The sequence below is a fragment of the Lemur catta genome, chromosome 13 (assembly GCF_020740605.2).
Source record: "Lemur catta isolate mLemCat1 chromosome 13, mLemCat1.pri, whole genome shotgun sequence".
Lineage (NCBI taxonomy): Eukaryota > Metazoa > Chordata > Mammalia > Primates > Lemuridae > Lemur > Lemur catta.
Genome location: NC_059140.1, coordinates 9,920,280 through 9,936,355, shown reverse-complemented (window position 1 = coordinate 9,936,355; position 16,076 = coordinate 9,920,280). Strand labels below are relative to the sequence as shown.

General features: G+C 35.4%; 1 protein-coding gene and 1 long non-coding RNA gene across 2 annotated transcripts; both read right to left on the bottom strand.

Annotated features, from left to right (window-relative positions):
• Positions 1–103: 103 nt before the first annotated feature.
• LOC123649340 (putative vomeronasal receptor-like protein 4) lies at positions 104–4,241 on the bottom strand. Its single transcript, XM_045567423.1, has 3 exons — positions 4,231–4,241; positions 1,852–2,085; positions 104–1,774 (listed from the first exon to the last, which is right to left on the bottom strand). Coding segments are annotated over exons 1-3 (591 nt in total). The 5' UTR covers positions 4,233–4,241; the 3' UTR covers positions 104–1,419.
• Positions 4,242–4,381: 140 nt separating this feature from the next.
• LOC123649343 lies at positions 4,382–8,235 on the bottom strand. The gene is made up of 3 exons (XR_006738993.1): positions 7,912–8,235; positions 7,356–7,400; positions 4,382–4,397 (listed from the first exon to the last, which is right to left on the bottom strand). It is a non-coding gene; the product is annotated as an uncharacterized LOC123649343 (long non-coding RNA).
• Between the last annotated feature and the right edge of the window lie 7,841 nt (positions 8,236–16,076).

The window sequence follows — 16,076 nt, the reverse complement described above, 5'->3', positions numbered from 1 at the left end:
GGCACAGTGAACCATTATCCTCTTTTGCTTCAATATGTAGGTAGAGAGAGACAGAGAGAGAAAGAGAGAGAAATTTTTAGTAAGAAAATATACAGTATAACAATTTAAGTTAATAATTGTATCAATAGATACAAATTTTATTATAAAATTATTAATATTTACCAAGAAAATTTAATGTATTAGGTACTATTTTAAGCCAATTGTACATATAGCATAATATATGAGTTACAATGTATAATACAAAAATTCATAAAAAAAGAAATTGAAATATCTATAATAATGTTAGATGACATTAAAACAATCACAAAGATCAACAGTTTTGACATATGACAAATAAATGAGCATAAAGTGTGTTAATAACTTTATTAGTAAGTTTTACTAGTTATGCAGATAAGCAAATAGCATTTTAAAACAGAGAGCACAGGGTACACATTATTTTCAAATACAAGAGAACATGATTAGAAATGGAAATGTTTTTGGCCCAAGAATACCATTAGCTTCCTAGAAATGAAAATACTACACGTCATATTTTCTAGGCACCATGAAATGAGAGTAGAAACTATCAATTGAAGAGTAACCAGTAAGATCTAACAGCATGCATATTTCAATTAAAATTCTTTTTAAAAACTGCTGAATTAAGTGAAAAATCCAAACCAATATTACCTTTTAGGTGTCAGAAAAATGCTAAGGAGGAATCATGGTGGCTGGAGTCAAAGAACTTGAACTCAGGTAACTAATTCTATCAATGATGAGTATTGTTACAGAAAAACTACAATTATATGTATATACACCTACTTTTCACTAAAATTAAGGAATGATACTAGAAACTTGTGCAAAACATAAGAAAACATTTCAATATGAAAGAAAAATAATCACACTGTACGAATATCAGTGCCATATGGTATAGTGAAGGAATGTGGAGTGATGAACCAAATCAAGAAAATCAGGATTTCTCATAAGACTCTTTTTTTTTCACAAAATAGTTTTGTAAAGTATTTCATCTATGTGTACATTGTGCACATTTTGCTTTTAAAAATACTACATATTCTAAAGATCCTTGCAATGCACACAGCAAAAAATAATCAAGAAATGACAAGGATCCTTATAATGCCCCACAGAATTGAAACCCAAATATGGCAGCACAGGTGCCAACAGTGTTTACATAGTTTAAACGTGTCATTCCACACATCTTAATTAAACCAGGTGTTAGAGCCTGTGCTACTTAAGTTATTTAACTGATAGCAAAAGAATGTACTTTTTAGGCAATTATTTTCATAATCAATCTGTTAAAATTGATGAACTTTTTGCCACATAATTTGGAAAACATTGATTATTCTTTTATCAGAACTGAGTAGCACCAAAGGACTCACTGTGACATAGATGTTGACCACAAGCCTCTGGCTACCCAAGAGAACTGGGTCACATGCCCATAACAGGGTGGAGGAGGATGAGATGATAAGGTCCACCCAGTACATGACCACAGAGAAAGTCACCAGTAGCAGGACGGTGTGGGTGGCCCTTTTCTCTGGGCAGGCTCTTGGGGAGAGGCTGGTGCTGTGAATGTCCTGGTATTGCCTCTGCACAGGAGAATCTCATGTATGCACTTGAGAGCAGCATAATTCCTACAAAGGACACATCCCTGGATCCTGACAGACTGACAATCAAGCCCCTAATGATGTAGCTCACGGGTGAGAGGGAGCAGTACTGTGTGAGAATCACCAGATTGGTCTGAGTCCCATCGGAAGACGACACAGCATAGATGATCAGGTTGCTACTGAAAGACAAATTGAGGAACCATAAAAAGAAGAAAATATAAAAAATGTCATTTGTTGATTTATTTTTAAACCTTACCAGCCAGGAGGTGCTGGGGCTGATGGTGATGGACTGGACATGCTCAGGAGGCAGGTGGTGCAGATGGAGAGGCCCCTCATCACCCTGCTCGGGGAGAGCAAAGCCTTACATTTGAAGTCATTCCCAAAATGCAGGGACTCAAACAGTTCCAGAGATACCAAAATAACTTCAGTGACGAGGTTCACTATGTGGACAAAGGCCAAGTGACTTGTGGTCACATCAGTGGGCTTAGGCCTGCGTTCAAGATGGAGTTTGAAGATGCACAAGAGAAAAAGGAAAGTATTTGCTGAGATTCCAGTGCCAGCTTGGAAAAAAAAAGCCTTTTTAAAATGGTAACATAAGTGAAAAATTTGCTCATTTTAATGTCAGAGAAGAAAGATTTTTTATCTGAAAAACAAGATAAAACACACCCTCCATGCCATTTTTTCATATACAAGATTATTACCACTGCTATCATTTCTATTTAATACAATTATCCATGAGTAATGTTGACTAGTTTATAGAACATTTTCAGTAACCAGCCTCCCTGTATTATTTTCTCTGTTATATACACCTAACATCATCTCAAGCACAACCAAACCTGGGTAGGTGTCCATTATCTGTGCTCCTATGGCACCTAGGCCTCACTCCTTAGAAGTACTAATAATATTATACTTTTCTTTATTAAAAATTCAGCACATAAAAATTGGTGTCTACACAGAAGAGCTGAAGTAAATTCATGTCAATAGAAAAAGAATCATCAAATATATCAATTGGAAAAAAAATTCTTATGTTCATCATAAGGGGGTTTTTAACATTCTCATTTATTGCCTACAACTTCTGCTATGGAGATATTATGGAGTTTGGTTAACAGTTTGAAGAAATTTCATTAGTCTGACACAAAGGAGAAAGGATTTCATTAAGGATTCCATTTCTAAAAATGCTTCTCATAAGATGTGACAATATTCTAGTCCTGAGTTAGTTCTCTCTTGCTGCTGTAACAAATTATCACAAACTTAGAGGATTCAAACAACATATATTTATTGTATTGCATATCTGGAGGTCAAAATATCAAAAAGGGTCCCACTAGGCTAAATTAAGGCATCAGCAGAATTTGAGTTCCTTTCTGGAGGCTCTGGGTGAGTATGTATTTTCTTGGTTTGTTTGATTGTTTTTGGATTTTCCCAAGCTTTTAGAGGCTGCCTGCAGTCCTTGGCTCTTGTCTTCCTACCTCCTGCAAAGCCAGCAATAGCTGGTCATATTGTCCTCACATTGCATCATTGTGGACACTGAGTCTCTCACCTCCTGATCACACATTTAAAGGCCCTGGTGATTACATTGGGCCCATGTGAATAACCCAAGGTAATCTCCTTATCTTAAACTCAGCTGATCAGCACCCCTGATTTTATCTGCAACCTTAATTCTCCCCTGTCACATTGCCTACTATATTCACAGAAGCTCAAAACTGGAAGAAGGAATTAGGATGTGGACATCTTTGTGAACCATTATTCTGCCAACCACAAGTACCTTTAACAATATTTCCTCATAATTTTCTTGCTCTTCCCAGTCTATTTTCTATTCTAGATAATTCTTACCGAAACTTTCTAGACTCTGGAGGAAATCACTGACATCTATCTCTCAATTATGTGAGGGATAATCCACACAATTCTCCGCTTTACAGCATCTAAAAAGTAGGATCAAAATAATCACATGGTGCTTCTTTCTTGAAGCTTCACTACATGTGGCAAATTTTATTATGATGTATTCATTTTCTATTAATACAAATATTTTTTTCAATCCAGGTTTTAATGAACCCAATATTGGAAATCCCCACCTGTCTTTAGATTTCACTTCTGAGGTTAATGAGTATTTTTATTTAAAGGTAATTTACAGCTTTGTAACCCCAACATATAAATTTGGGAAGCAATGCAGAAATGTTGACAGTTATTGTTCTTGGCTTATATTCAGAAATGTATGGTTGAGGTAGAACATTGTTCTAAAACAACTAAATATGTATGCGTTTATAAATAAAGGAAAATTTATGCAGTGATTAAGTGTTACTTTCTATCAAAGCTTCATATATCCAAGGAACACATTTATCTCAACATCCAGAACCAAAAATAGTTCTTACTAACATACATCTCACCCTCAGCACATTTGTTTTCTGCAGTCAGGCTGAACCCAGGAGAAGCAGCAGGATAATATTGTTTTATGGGGATAATGATCTCTACTTCTTAAGGGTGACATTCCAGTATCAGTAAAACAATATTTGGGCAATGGTCACTAATGTATATATAATTATTTTGTAACTATATATCTGAAATCATATTGTTAATATACAGTGCATATTATAAGCCATGTAACAGAAAGATAATAAAATTATTAGATAATGACACATACATACAAATTTTATTTTCTTATGTCTCCTCAAGGGATATCTGACCCACTTCCTCTGTGGCATGTTCCCCCTCTGAAACTGACTGTCGCATCCTGCAAAAGATTCGGAGACTCTTGAGGGTGTTGGGCAGAGTCCAGACAGGAAAGGTCCATGGTCCCACAGATGAGGACTGCCAGGTAAAATATGAAAAAGTCAAATAGAAAATTCATATGGTTAATAAGTTTATTATAAATATGTCTTAAATGTTGCATGCCAATATTGTATAGAGTTATGCCATTATTGAATACTTATACAATGAAATTATCTTTGTTTATCTAAAATTAAAACCTACCTGTGTCTATTATTATTTGCTTAAACTGGCTTTCCTATCATGGGAGAATCAGAGGCTTTGCCATAATATGGTACAGAACTCTGGGAAAGGAAATAGAAAAAAATGTATAGAAGCCATAAATACTGGTCAGAATATAAAGAAGAATTGGATTCTAACTTATTCATTAAAATCTGACAAGTGTGAATGCAACTCTCAGCACTCACAGTGAAATGAGTTAATCAAGCTGCCCTCGGGCTGACAGTGAAGCCTTAGCACACTCAGGGGACAAAGCATGCAGATCAAGTTCATCCTCACTATACTGGATTCTACCTTATGCTATTTTAAATATAGTAATTCTCAAAGTATATAACCATGGGCAATCCTTGTGAAACAGCATCATTTACTGGAGCAGGTACAAAAGACTGACTGTAAAGTCTGTGGGCTTGTATCAGTCATCTCTAGAGAGAGTGTAATAAAAAGCAGCCATCTACAAAAATCCAAATTTTATTTTGGAAGAAAACAAATATGAGGAAAATGAGGTTTGGTAAAATACATTTACTCACCTTTATAATAATATCTAATTTTAAAAGTATTGTTTTATAAGTGAAACAATATTCTATAGAGATCTTTTTACTGTACCCAGTTTAGAGAGTATTATGTAAGCTAATCACAAAATAATACCTTTTTTTATATTAACAAAGAATGTCATTTTTTGTCATCAGTTTTATCATAGTCTAGAAAAAGCATTGCAAACCTACGATTGATTTTAGACAGCATAAAGCTAACATGAGACTTGCAGGTGAAAAGATATTAGCGTTTAGTTTGGCTCAGTGTAACAGCTGGTAAGCCGTGAAATGCAGCAGATAATTTCATGTAAGAAAACACGTTTCCTTCCATCTAGACCAGTTTGTAGAGAAATACATCTGTTAAATGTACAAATGTCAAAAGAACACATATGAGCAGCATAAGATATCCTTGAATAACTGAAAGAAAACTGCTACCCTTTGGAAATTGAACTTAGTGGAGGATGTATGGGGAAAAAATACCAGCTGATGTGGATATTCACAATCAGAAGACCTTCAATTCTCTCCTGAGAAAAAGCAAAGGCAGGAGAAGTGTCATTGCAGACGTAAATGTCAGAAAGGCTATGGAGAATTTAATCAAAAATCATGTGCTAGGGATTTTGAAAAACTATAAAAGGGATGTTTTGAGTGAATTTGTCTCACCACTGGAACCAATCAAATATGAGCAAACATAACACTTTTTCAAAAGGCTTACAAAGTCTTTTACCCATCATATTACTCTGCATCACAGTAACGTGAACCTGAGAATGAAAACAATGGTCTCAAATTAGTGAGTTTCAAGGACAATGAAGAATGTGCCCTGTCTTGCAAGTAGCCTATCAGGATCAGTGGAGGTCAGTCCTCTCCACCATCCCCTTCCTAAATGCACAGAATGCAGGGCTTTTAACAATTGCTTTTAAGACAATCTCAAATTCTCTGATGTTCAGAAATATAAATAGAGGTGTTCTATTGATCCATGTTTTTTAATTTTTTTATTTCAGAATATTAAGGGGCTACAAATGTTTTTGTTACATGGGTAGCTTTTTAATGCTAACGTCAGGGCTATTAATGTGCCCATCACCTAAATAGTGTTCATTGTACATCTTAGGTAGGTTTTTACCACCCCCTCTTGTGGATTTCCAATGACTTTTACTTCTTTCTGTGCCCATCAATTATTTCCAAATTATTAGAGAGTACATGTGGTGATCCACGGGGTTTTGATGCCTTCATGGGCTACAAATGAATAATCACTATTATCATTTTACTTTTCCTTTCCATTTTAACCTATGCTGGTTCTGCTCTCCCTGTTTTTCATTTTAAAGGCACTTAGACACTAGAAGATATTATTTCTACTGAGTCTAATAAACTTTAAAAAGATACTGGAGATCAATAAGTAATTAAATTGAAATTTATTGAGAATGTTCAAGAATCATGTCTTTATGAGCAAATCACAACTTGAAGCATTCTGAGGAAATAAAAGAGTACTAACTTTAGGGGATATTTTTATAATAAAGGGGTGTGATTTCCTTCAAATTTTGGCAATTCTGTTAATCTCATGATTAAACAAATATCTCCATCTAATACGTATTGTTATAAATTTTAGTTTATTTAGATAACCTAGATACAAAATCTAATTTTGTTTTAAGAATATATTTGAAGGCATGCTGGATGTTACCCTCTTTTATCAAAGTTAATAATTAATCCTACAAAAATTTGATAAATATTAAAAGGTGATATTTCTTGATAGTTTTGTGATAATCATAAAATAAATTCATTTATAATCAATTACTATGATGCAATAAGAGAAAATAATCATGATCATATGCTAAAATGTCATTATTGTAAAACGTTTAAAAATATGTTCTATTATAATTTTAAACAATTCTACCATATTTGTAAAATTATAAAGTACAAAGTACGAGAAATTCTGAATTTGTTCAGATTTAGTGTGTTTAAAACATAAAATTTTACCTAATATACATACAGTAAGTTAAAATGAGAAAAAAATGGGTTAAAAAATCAAATACAATTCAAATTCAAAGTCAACATAAAATTGTAAATGTCCTTCAACAAAACTACACATTATGGTCTCACATTTTGCATAAAATTGATCTTTCCATCTGGAAAAATGTATTTAGTTGTGATTCACTGAGATATAAGACTGAGTCCAAGAGAAGAAAATATTCATGATACTTTATTGAGAAAATCATGTCTCATCCCACCACCAACTCAGAGTATAGTACATGTAACTTACCCATTAATTCTACAAAGATCTAGTGAATGTCAGGAAGTGATATTTCTAGATAGTTTTATGGAACTGAAAAAAAACCTATATAAGCAATTAGCAAAGAATAAAACAAAATAATCTTTATTGTCATCTGATGAAATCTAACTTATGTAATTGTTTAAAAAAATCTCATTTTATTGCATAATTTTGGTTATAAAATATTCTAAATATACTAAAATGTTTCATACTTAAAGGAACAAAAAAGTATAACTAAGTGATTTTGAATTCCTTTAGATTTCTTGTATTTTAACAGATAAAATTTTACCTAAGTATATGCAGTAAATTAAATTAATAGACTAGGTAAATAAAGTGGAACACAATTGCAGTTCAAGTATATCCTAAAATTATAAATGCCCTTTAAAACTATATAAATTTATGGCTTCATATGATCCATGAAATATTTCTTTTTATCTGGAAATGTCTACTGTATGTAGCCACAATTCTTTGAGGTATGACTGAAATTATAAGAAGTGAATTCTCTCACTACTTCACTGGGACAATCCTGCCTCATCCCACCACCCACCTGAGTCTTGAGCGCTGACGGTTAATGATGCTGAATAATAGACACTGACGCAGCTGAGTCTTTAGAGTGAGCTTCTGTGTATGAGATGAGGACCCTAAGACACAGTTATGAGGAAGTGGTGCCAATCAGCTCATCTGCCAACAGGACCATGTCACTTGAAAAAGCAGGGACAACCAGGCCTTGGGATTGTTAGGAAGGGAAACCAAAAAGGGAGAAACAACTTAACCTAATTACTAGAAAACAACAAGTGAGGAGCAGCTGCATTGCAAACTTTTCCATGCGTGAGCTCGTCTTTCTGGTCCCTTTGGCCTGCTAGGTTGTACTGCATCAGTCCTATCAACAAAGCAGAAGCCTCCAACTAATGTTAACTTCAAAATTCAGTAGACTCCATATTAAATTTCTCAATGTATCTCCACTGGTGCAAGTGATTCCTCGTGGTCTTCACACATATCCCCAGTGGTGCCTGGTATTCAGGGTCACAATTAGACTACAAACAACTTTGAGGGAATTAGGACAGTACCCTCTCTGCCAGACCTCCAGAGGACACAGCTCTGAGCCCGGGCACCTGTCATGGGTAGCAGAAGGTAGGACAGTTATTGCTTGGAAGTATTTGGCAGTTGCATTTAGTGTGGGCAGAAAGGACAGCTCCATTCCAAGCAGCACTGATGATTGGGATATGCACTGTCCTTCTCCGTGTATCTTTGTTGTCAAATATCAGGCTCCAGTGGGGGTGTGTTCTTCACCCCATCCCTCAGTCTCCTCTACTGTTTCTACTCACAGCGTGTTTTATTTCACACACTCAGCAATTGAGCACCCACTCATTGGCAACTGCCAAAGTTTTTGTTCCCTTGACACTCACCATCCACGTTTGTTATAACTAACTCTAACCTTAGCATTAGTGGTGATTCTGATGGCTACATTTGTGATCCTCTTTCTTAATTCTTGCTTAATCAAATACCAGCTGATGTTAAAATGGTGACTTTTCTTTCTATAAACCTGTGGATTGTAGCACAGGGCACCAGCTTAGCCTGTTTGGGCTGGGCATGGTGTGCTCTCATGTGTCATCCTTGATTCTCTAAAAAGCAAGGTCTTTGGCCTTAGTCAAGACCTCCCCTGCCCCCAGACATCCACTCTCTGCAAATACAATCCTGCCTGCTCTCTCCACCCCATCCAGTCTATCATCAGCTGCATTTTTGAAAGTATTTCTTCTTTTTAAACTTCTGTGTTTGGAGCTCAAACAAAATGTAAACTAAGGATTATGTGCACAGCAAAGCTATCTATCAAAAATAAAGACATTTCAAATAGAGAGAAACTGAGAAAATTTACTGCTAGTTTCTTTACCTTTTATTTAATTTTTAGCAAGTCCTGTAATACATTATAAGAAATGTTAAAGCAAATTAAAATAAAGATAAGGCCTGAAAGATTCCTGAGCAAACAAAACAAACTAGGCCTTAAAAATAACTTTAACCTTGCTTAAACTGCAAACATAAGTGAAACTTAACTTGAGTCATTTCTGGTAAATGCTGTATTAGGAAAATATAAAACTTACCCTCAGCCAATCATAAGCAGCCAACCATCATATGGTTATGTGACTAGCGACTAACTAAAAAGGTAAACTAAGAAAGGTAATTTTATAACTCAACCAATCAAATGATTTATTTTGCTGTTGTATGCACCTAAAAACATGTGTCTGTAAAACCATCATAGCAGTAAATTTCTTAGTTTGCTGTTTCCCAATTCATTCATGGAAAATAAGTTCCTTATAATTTTATTGTGGCTCACATTAAAGAAAGTTCTTTAGTCTGAAAGCAAGTGAACATAGAGAGTAAACCTAAATCACTGAAAAAGACAAACAGCACCAATAAAGAAAATCTGTAGCTCTAAAAGGCAGTATAAATGCATAATTCTTTCATTTTTCTTCGATTTTTTAGTTTTATATCCTGCTTTACCTTCCTGATTAAAACATAAGATATAAACTGTAATATATTTCAACTCATAAAGAAATGTAAGTACATAGACAATAAAAATCCCCAGAAATTCAACAAATGTTAACTGTTTATATACATGCACTTGGAGCTTTGATTAAATACATGCAATATACGTGTACATTTACTTATGTACATAGATGATCTTTAAAAATAAAAATGGAATCACACTGTACCTATTCATCTGCAATATTTCTATTTATAACATATCCCAGCATTCTTCATGCTCACATGTACACATGTGCCTGGCTCTCCGAGTGGCGTCAATGTCATAGCTAATGGTACACTCACAGAGTGGGAACATCCTGTGAACCAGGGGTAGGAGGGAGCATTCTGCCCTGGGTCTCTGGTTTCACAAGGAGGAATTCTTCCTAAAGTGCTCTACCCTCTTGTCAGACCTTTTTTGCTTCCCAAAAGGTGGAATGCATTGGCAGAATGAAATGCTTGGGAGAATCACGAGGAATTGGAGCCCACCTTCTCCCAGCCTCCTGAGCGCCAGCTGTTTCAGGGCCCCCATTCTGCTCTGCTCCTCTGTGCCCGGAGGTGTATGTGGGGCAGCCCATGGGGAGAGATTGCAGCATCCAGGGCTGCCTGGGGGTGGCCCTGACATCTCACTGGCAGTGGGTCTGATGAAACCCAATGTCACTCACACCTAGCCTTTGCCCAGTGCTGAGGTGACCATTTGCTCTTCAGGAGCCTTAGTTCTTGGCCTCGACTGGCTCAGAATTAGGGAAACACAGGGAGACATTGTTTATCAGGCCCCAAAACCTCAGCCTGGCACAGCCCCAAGTAACAGCCTCACGTTATCTCACCTGCTCCTCCAACCTTAGGAGGTAGGTGTTATCCTGCTATTTATTCTACAGAGGAGGAAACGGAGACAAAGAGACAAAGCAAATTCCCCAAGGTCACTAAACCGGTAAGGGGCAAATCTGAGGTCCAAACCCAAGTCCATGTACCCTCAGTGCTCATTTTCCTATCATGAAAGATTGACTTTCCGAAGTGTGATCTGTCACTTTTATAGTGTATTGCCATTTGGAGAGCAGTTGGGATTAGGATCATAAAAGTAAGCTTATATTTGAGCTTTGCCATTTTATTTAATTTAAAAAGGGAGTGGGGTAGAGATGTTGGATTTTTGTTTTGAAAGTCAGTGATACTTTCTGATTTTGATTTTTAAGATGACTATTATGTGACCTAGACAAACTTGTGTCTGTTTGCAGGAATATAGGTTAAAACATGTTCATGCCTCTGATTATTTTATATTTTTCAACATTAGATGAAGTTTTAAAAACTGAACATACCTTGCTCTGAAGAAATATTTAGCTGAGGACTAGTAATCTTTCAGTTTCAGCTTAGGTCTTTTTTCTTCTGTGAATTCCAAGAAAATTACAGTAACAATTTTTCATTTAAAGAATCTCAAGTGAAATGAACAAAATGAAGTAATGCCAGTCTGTGGCTCCACAACATACCAGGCCAGCGTGGACCCCTCTCCTGTTATACCCTACACAGTTTGCTGGATAAAATGTCACTTGAAATCGATTTCACAGTTTGGAGGGAGATGAGGCGATCCTTGGTGTTAGAAGTGAGACGGTAGCTTCCCCTGGGCATGGGGACCTGTGAGGAGAGATGGCTCTGGGGTAGAAGGATCCTGCAAGGCCCTAGAAGCTCAGGTTTCACAACTTACTGGGAAAGGAATGTCAGGGCCTCAGGCTCTCAGTTAGCCAGAGTCACTGCCTGTTTTTCATAGCCCAAGGAAAGAAAGTAGGTTTGCTAAGTACCACTCCATGAAGCTCCTCAGGAATAAGACCTAGGATTTGCCCCAGATGAACTTCTTGGGGAGAGACACTGAGGACAGAGTGGCAGCCTCATGGGGGTAGCTGTGATAATGGTCAGGGAAGGGGCTCACCCAGGCCTGGCCTGTGACACTGTGTAGAGCTGGCCATGCTAAGAGAACACCATGGCACATGGATGCCTGCCAGGCCCTCTGGGTGGATATCATCCTGGCTCTGCAGCTGGCAATGCACCACTCACCCAGGGCTTGTATAGAGTTTGCTACTCCCAGAGGCCAGCGACCACTATGTCCAGGTACCCTGAGCCACAGACCAGACCTCACAGGCCCACTGGCAAAGTCAGTGAGGCTGCCCACATGCACCAGCCTGTGCTTTTTATTTCTTACATTACGTTATTTTATAAAGTAATTAAATGAAATATGTATATAATTAAACTACTAGGTCTATAAATACAGAAACACACTATATTTTTGCACTCACTTCATAAAGTGGTTGGGAGATCAAAGCTGTACAGGACTTCAAGAAATGGCTTCACAGAAAGAAATGAAAGGAGCAAGAAATGGGAAATTACAACATTAATATCATGAGAAATGTAAATGTATAGTTGGTCTACTTTCCTCTCAGCTTCCTTAAAAGAAATAATGTTATATAATGAGATAACCAAATCAGTGTATGTTTGAGTTTATAACATATATCAATAAAATAACTACACCATTAATACCATGAAACGGGACAAAAAATAGAGGTACAGAGAAATATCATTTCTATAATTCATTGGAATTATGTTAATTAATATTAATGCTGTGATTGTGGTGTGTAAATCACTGTAAACTGTATAAAATTTAAAAGAATGTAGTATTCAGAGTAACTATAGCCTTGATAATTTGTTAATGGATACATAATAAAAACTGAATTCTGACATAATTACCATAACATGTGTGAGGAGAGTAAAAGTGAGGTTTGTGTGTATCATCAAAGGTAAGTTATCAGCTTAAAACTATTATTAACTACAAGAACTTTTATGCAAGTCTCATGGTAAGCACAAAGAAAAGCCTTCAATAGGTGTAAAAAAGGTAAAGGGAAATGAATATAACTATCACTAAAAAAAACCAAAAAAAAAATCAAATCACAAAGGAAAATAGAAAGCAGCAAAAGAGGACCAAAAAAAAAAAAAAATGCAAAACAGAAAGCCACTAACAAAGTGGCAATAGGAAGTCTTTAATTAATTAAGCAGATTCTGAGGAGTTAACTATAAATGATAAGCAGTAGAGCAACCAATAAATAATTCAAAAAATTTAAAGAAAAATCATTAAATTAAAATGTTATTAATATGTGAAAAATTAATGGATGCATAAAGAATCAGTAAAAGAAAATAACCACAAAGTCATGAGATATACAGAAAAAGAGTAAAGTGATAGATGCAAATCCAATTATATCAATAATAACATTGAGTATAACAACAATGAACAATCCAATAGGTCAAGCTAAATCTTTTTTAAAAAGAAAACATTAAGAACAAGATTCAAACATATGTTCCTTGTACCACATTCGCTTTGGATCCAAAGACATAAGTAGGATAAAAGTAAGAGGATTTAAACATGCAAACACAACCATGTGAATGATGGAGGAACTATACTAAAATCAGATGAAATACATTAAAACAAAATAAGAGTTACTAGAGATAAGGAGGGATATTTTGTAAAGATAAAAGTGTCAATGCCTCGGGAATATATTCACTTGTAACATATATACATCTAACAATACTCACAGATACATGAAGTAAAAGATATTCAGAAACAAAGGAAAAAAATAGATAATTCAACAATAATATTTGGAACTTCAATATTCCACTTTCCATAAGGGACGGAATGACTAGACAGAAGATCAACAAGGAAATGTACTTGAAAAATCCCCATAGACTAACTAGACCTAAGAGATATACAGAAACCAATCTATCCAAAACCAGCAAAATGTACAGTCTTCTCAAGAGTTTACAGAACACTGTCCAGGGTTGATCATATACTAGGCCATTAAAAAATTACTAAAATTTAAAAAATAAATAATGTCCAGCAAAAATGAAAGAAAAATTACAAGTCAATGACAGTAAATATTAGATAAACTTGTGTTTATGTGAAAATTAAGCAACCTAGTGCTAAATAACCAACATATCAAAGAAAAAAAGCACAAAGAAAATTCAAAATATGTGAAAACTGGCTGGGTGTGCTGGCTCATGCCTGTAATCCTAGCACTCTGGGAGGCCGAGGTGGGAGGATTGCTCAAGGTCAGGAGTTCAAGACCAGCCTGAGCAAGAGTGAGACTCCATCTCTACTAAAAATAGAAAGAAATTATATGTACAACTAAAAATATATATAGAAAAAATTAGCCGGGCATGGTAGCACATGCCTGTAGTCCCAGCTACTCAGGAGGTTGAGGCAGGAGGGTTGCTTGAGCCTAGGAGTTTGAGGTTGCTGTGAGCTAGGCTTACGCCATGGCACTCTAGCCTGGACAACAGAGTGAAACTCTGTATCAAAAAAAAAAAAAAAAATATGTGAAGCCTAATTAATATGAAGACAACATACCAAAAAACTATGAAATTCTGTAAAATAGTGATTAGAGGGAAATTTATATCAGTAAATGCTTACAGTAAAAAAGAGAAAAAATTAGCAACAGGCTAATATTTTTGAAAACATTTAAAAGCAAATGAACTACCTGTATGACCTGGGGCAAAGGACACCAGTTGGGACAAACAATGCACAGGCTGCATAGCCTAAGTGGAAAGACTAGGGAATCAGATGCTTTGAGGATTAGGGCTTTGAAACACATCCACCCAATCCTGGGAATCTAGAGATCCATGTCAATGTTCAGGATGGGGTGCACTCTTAGGAAAGACCTAGAAGTTGAGGGACTGATCACTACTAGACTTGCCTTAAAAGAAATGCTAACGTGATTTCTATATTTGAAAAGAAAGGATGATAATAAAAACAAAAGCACATGAATATGAATATATATATATATCACTGTTAAAAGTAAATATATAGATAGATACAGAGTAATGTACTGCTGTGACTGTGGTGTGTAAATCACTGTAAACAGTATAAAATTTAAAAGAATGTAGTATTCAGAGTAACTATAGCCTTAATAATTTGTTAATGGACACATAATAAAAACTGAATTCTGACATAATTACCATAACATGTGTGAGGAAAGTAAAAGTGAGGTTTGTGTGTATCATCAAAGGTAAGTTATCAGCTTAAAACTATTATTAACTACAAGAACTTTTATGTAAGTCTCATGGTAAGCACAAAGAAAAACCTTCAATAGATGTAAAAAAGATAAAGGGAAATGAATATAACTATCACTCAAAAAAACAAAAAAAAATCAAATCACAAAGGAAAATAGAAAGCAGCAAAAGAGGACCAAAAAAAAAAAAAAAAAAAATGCAAAACAGAAAGCCACTAACAAAGTGGCAATAGGAAGTCTTTAACTATAAATAATTACTTTGGATGTATATAGATTAAACTCACGAATCCAAAGATATAGAGTGTCTGAATAGATAGAAAATAAAGATATGACTACATGCGGTATACGAGAAACTCACTTTAGATCTAGGATAAAAAAAATCTGCCTTCAAGGAAATTAAAATCCCTGAAAGTGAGAGACCACAAGACCCACGTATTACACATTTCTGTCTTCTCACATATTCAGGAAAAGGGAACATGACCCAGAAGTGGGACTTCATTTAGAAAACTTACAGTTAAGAAAATTTTATTCCGGTAGACAACCCCCAACAATCACATCCCCAGTCATACAGCAATCAGGTACTGCTGACAACTTGCATCTGTCCCTCCTTTAATTACAGTCAACCAACAGACAACTTCATGTTGCTTTCTATAGAGGTCACTTTTCTTACTATATCTGTATTTTTGTCCAGTCCTAAACCTATATGCTCTAAATGCTATTGAGCTTTTGATAAGTTTTAAAATGTTTTTCTTACATCCAGATACCGTAAGAGTACAAAGAAATTCAGAACTATTATTCACATTTCCTTCCCTGACAAATCATACTATTAAATATTGTGTAGATGTGAATAAAATGTGTGACTACCATGCAACTCAATAACAATGCTGTCACTTACCTTAGTATGAATTTTAACCTTGGCTTTTTATTGCATTTTTAATACAAAAATGTAAAAACAAACAAAATAATATTTCAACACCGTACCTTTATGCAAATGACTTTTTCATACATGCTGTGACCTACCTAATATAAAAACTGATTCAGCTTCACTTTACTCTTTTTCTCTGTACTGAAAACTGCTTTAGATACCAAGACAATTTGGTTTAAACCCTCAAAAGTAAAAAGGTATATATATATGCACACACTTCCACTGCTG

What these genes read in the sequence shown, in the direction of transcription:
- LOC123649340 (XM_045567423.1), bottom strand. An exon ending in GCCCCAGCACCTCCTGGCTG is followed by an intron (nt 1,775 to 1,851) that starts GTAAGGTTTAAA and finishes TTTGTCTTTCAG; the next exon opens with TAGCAACCTGATCATCTATG.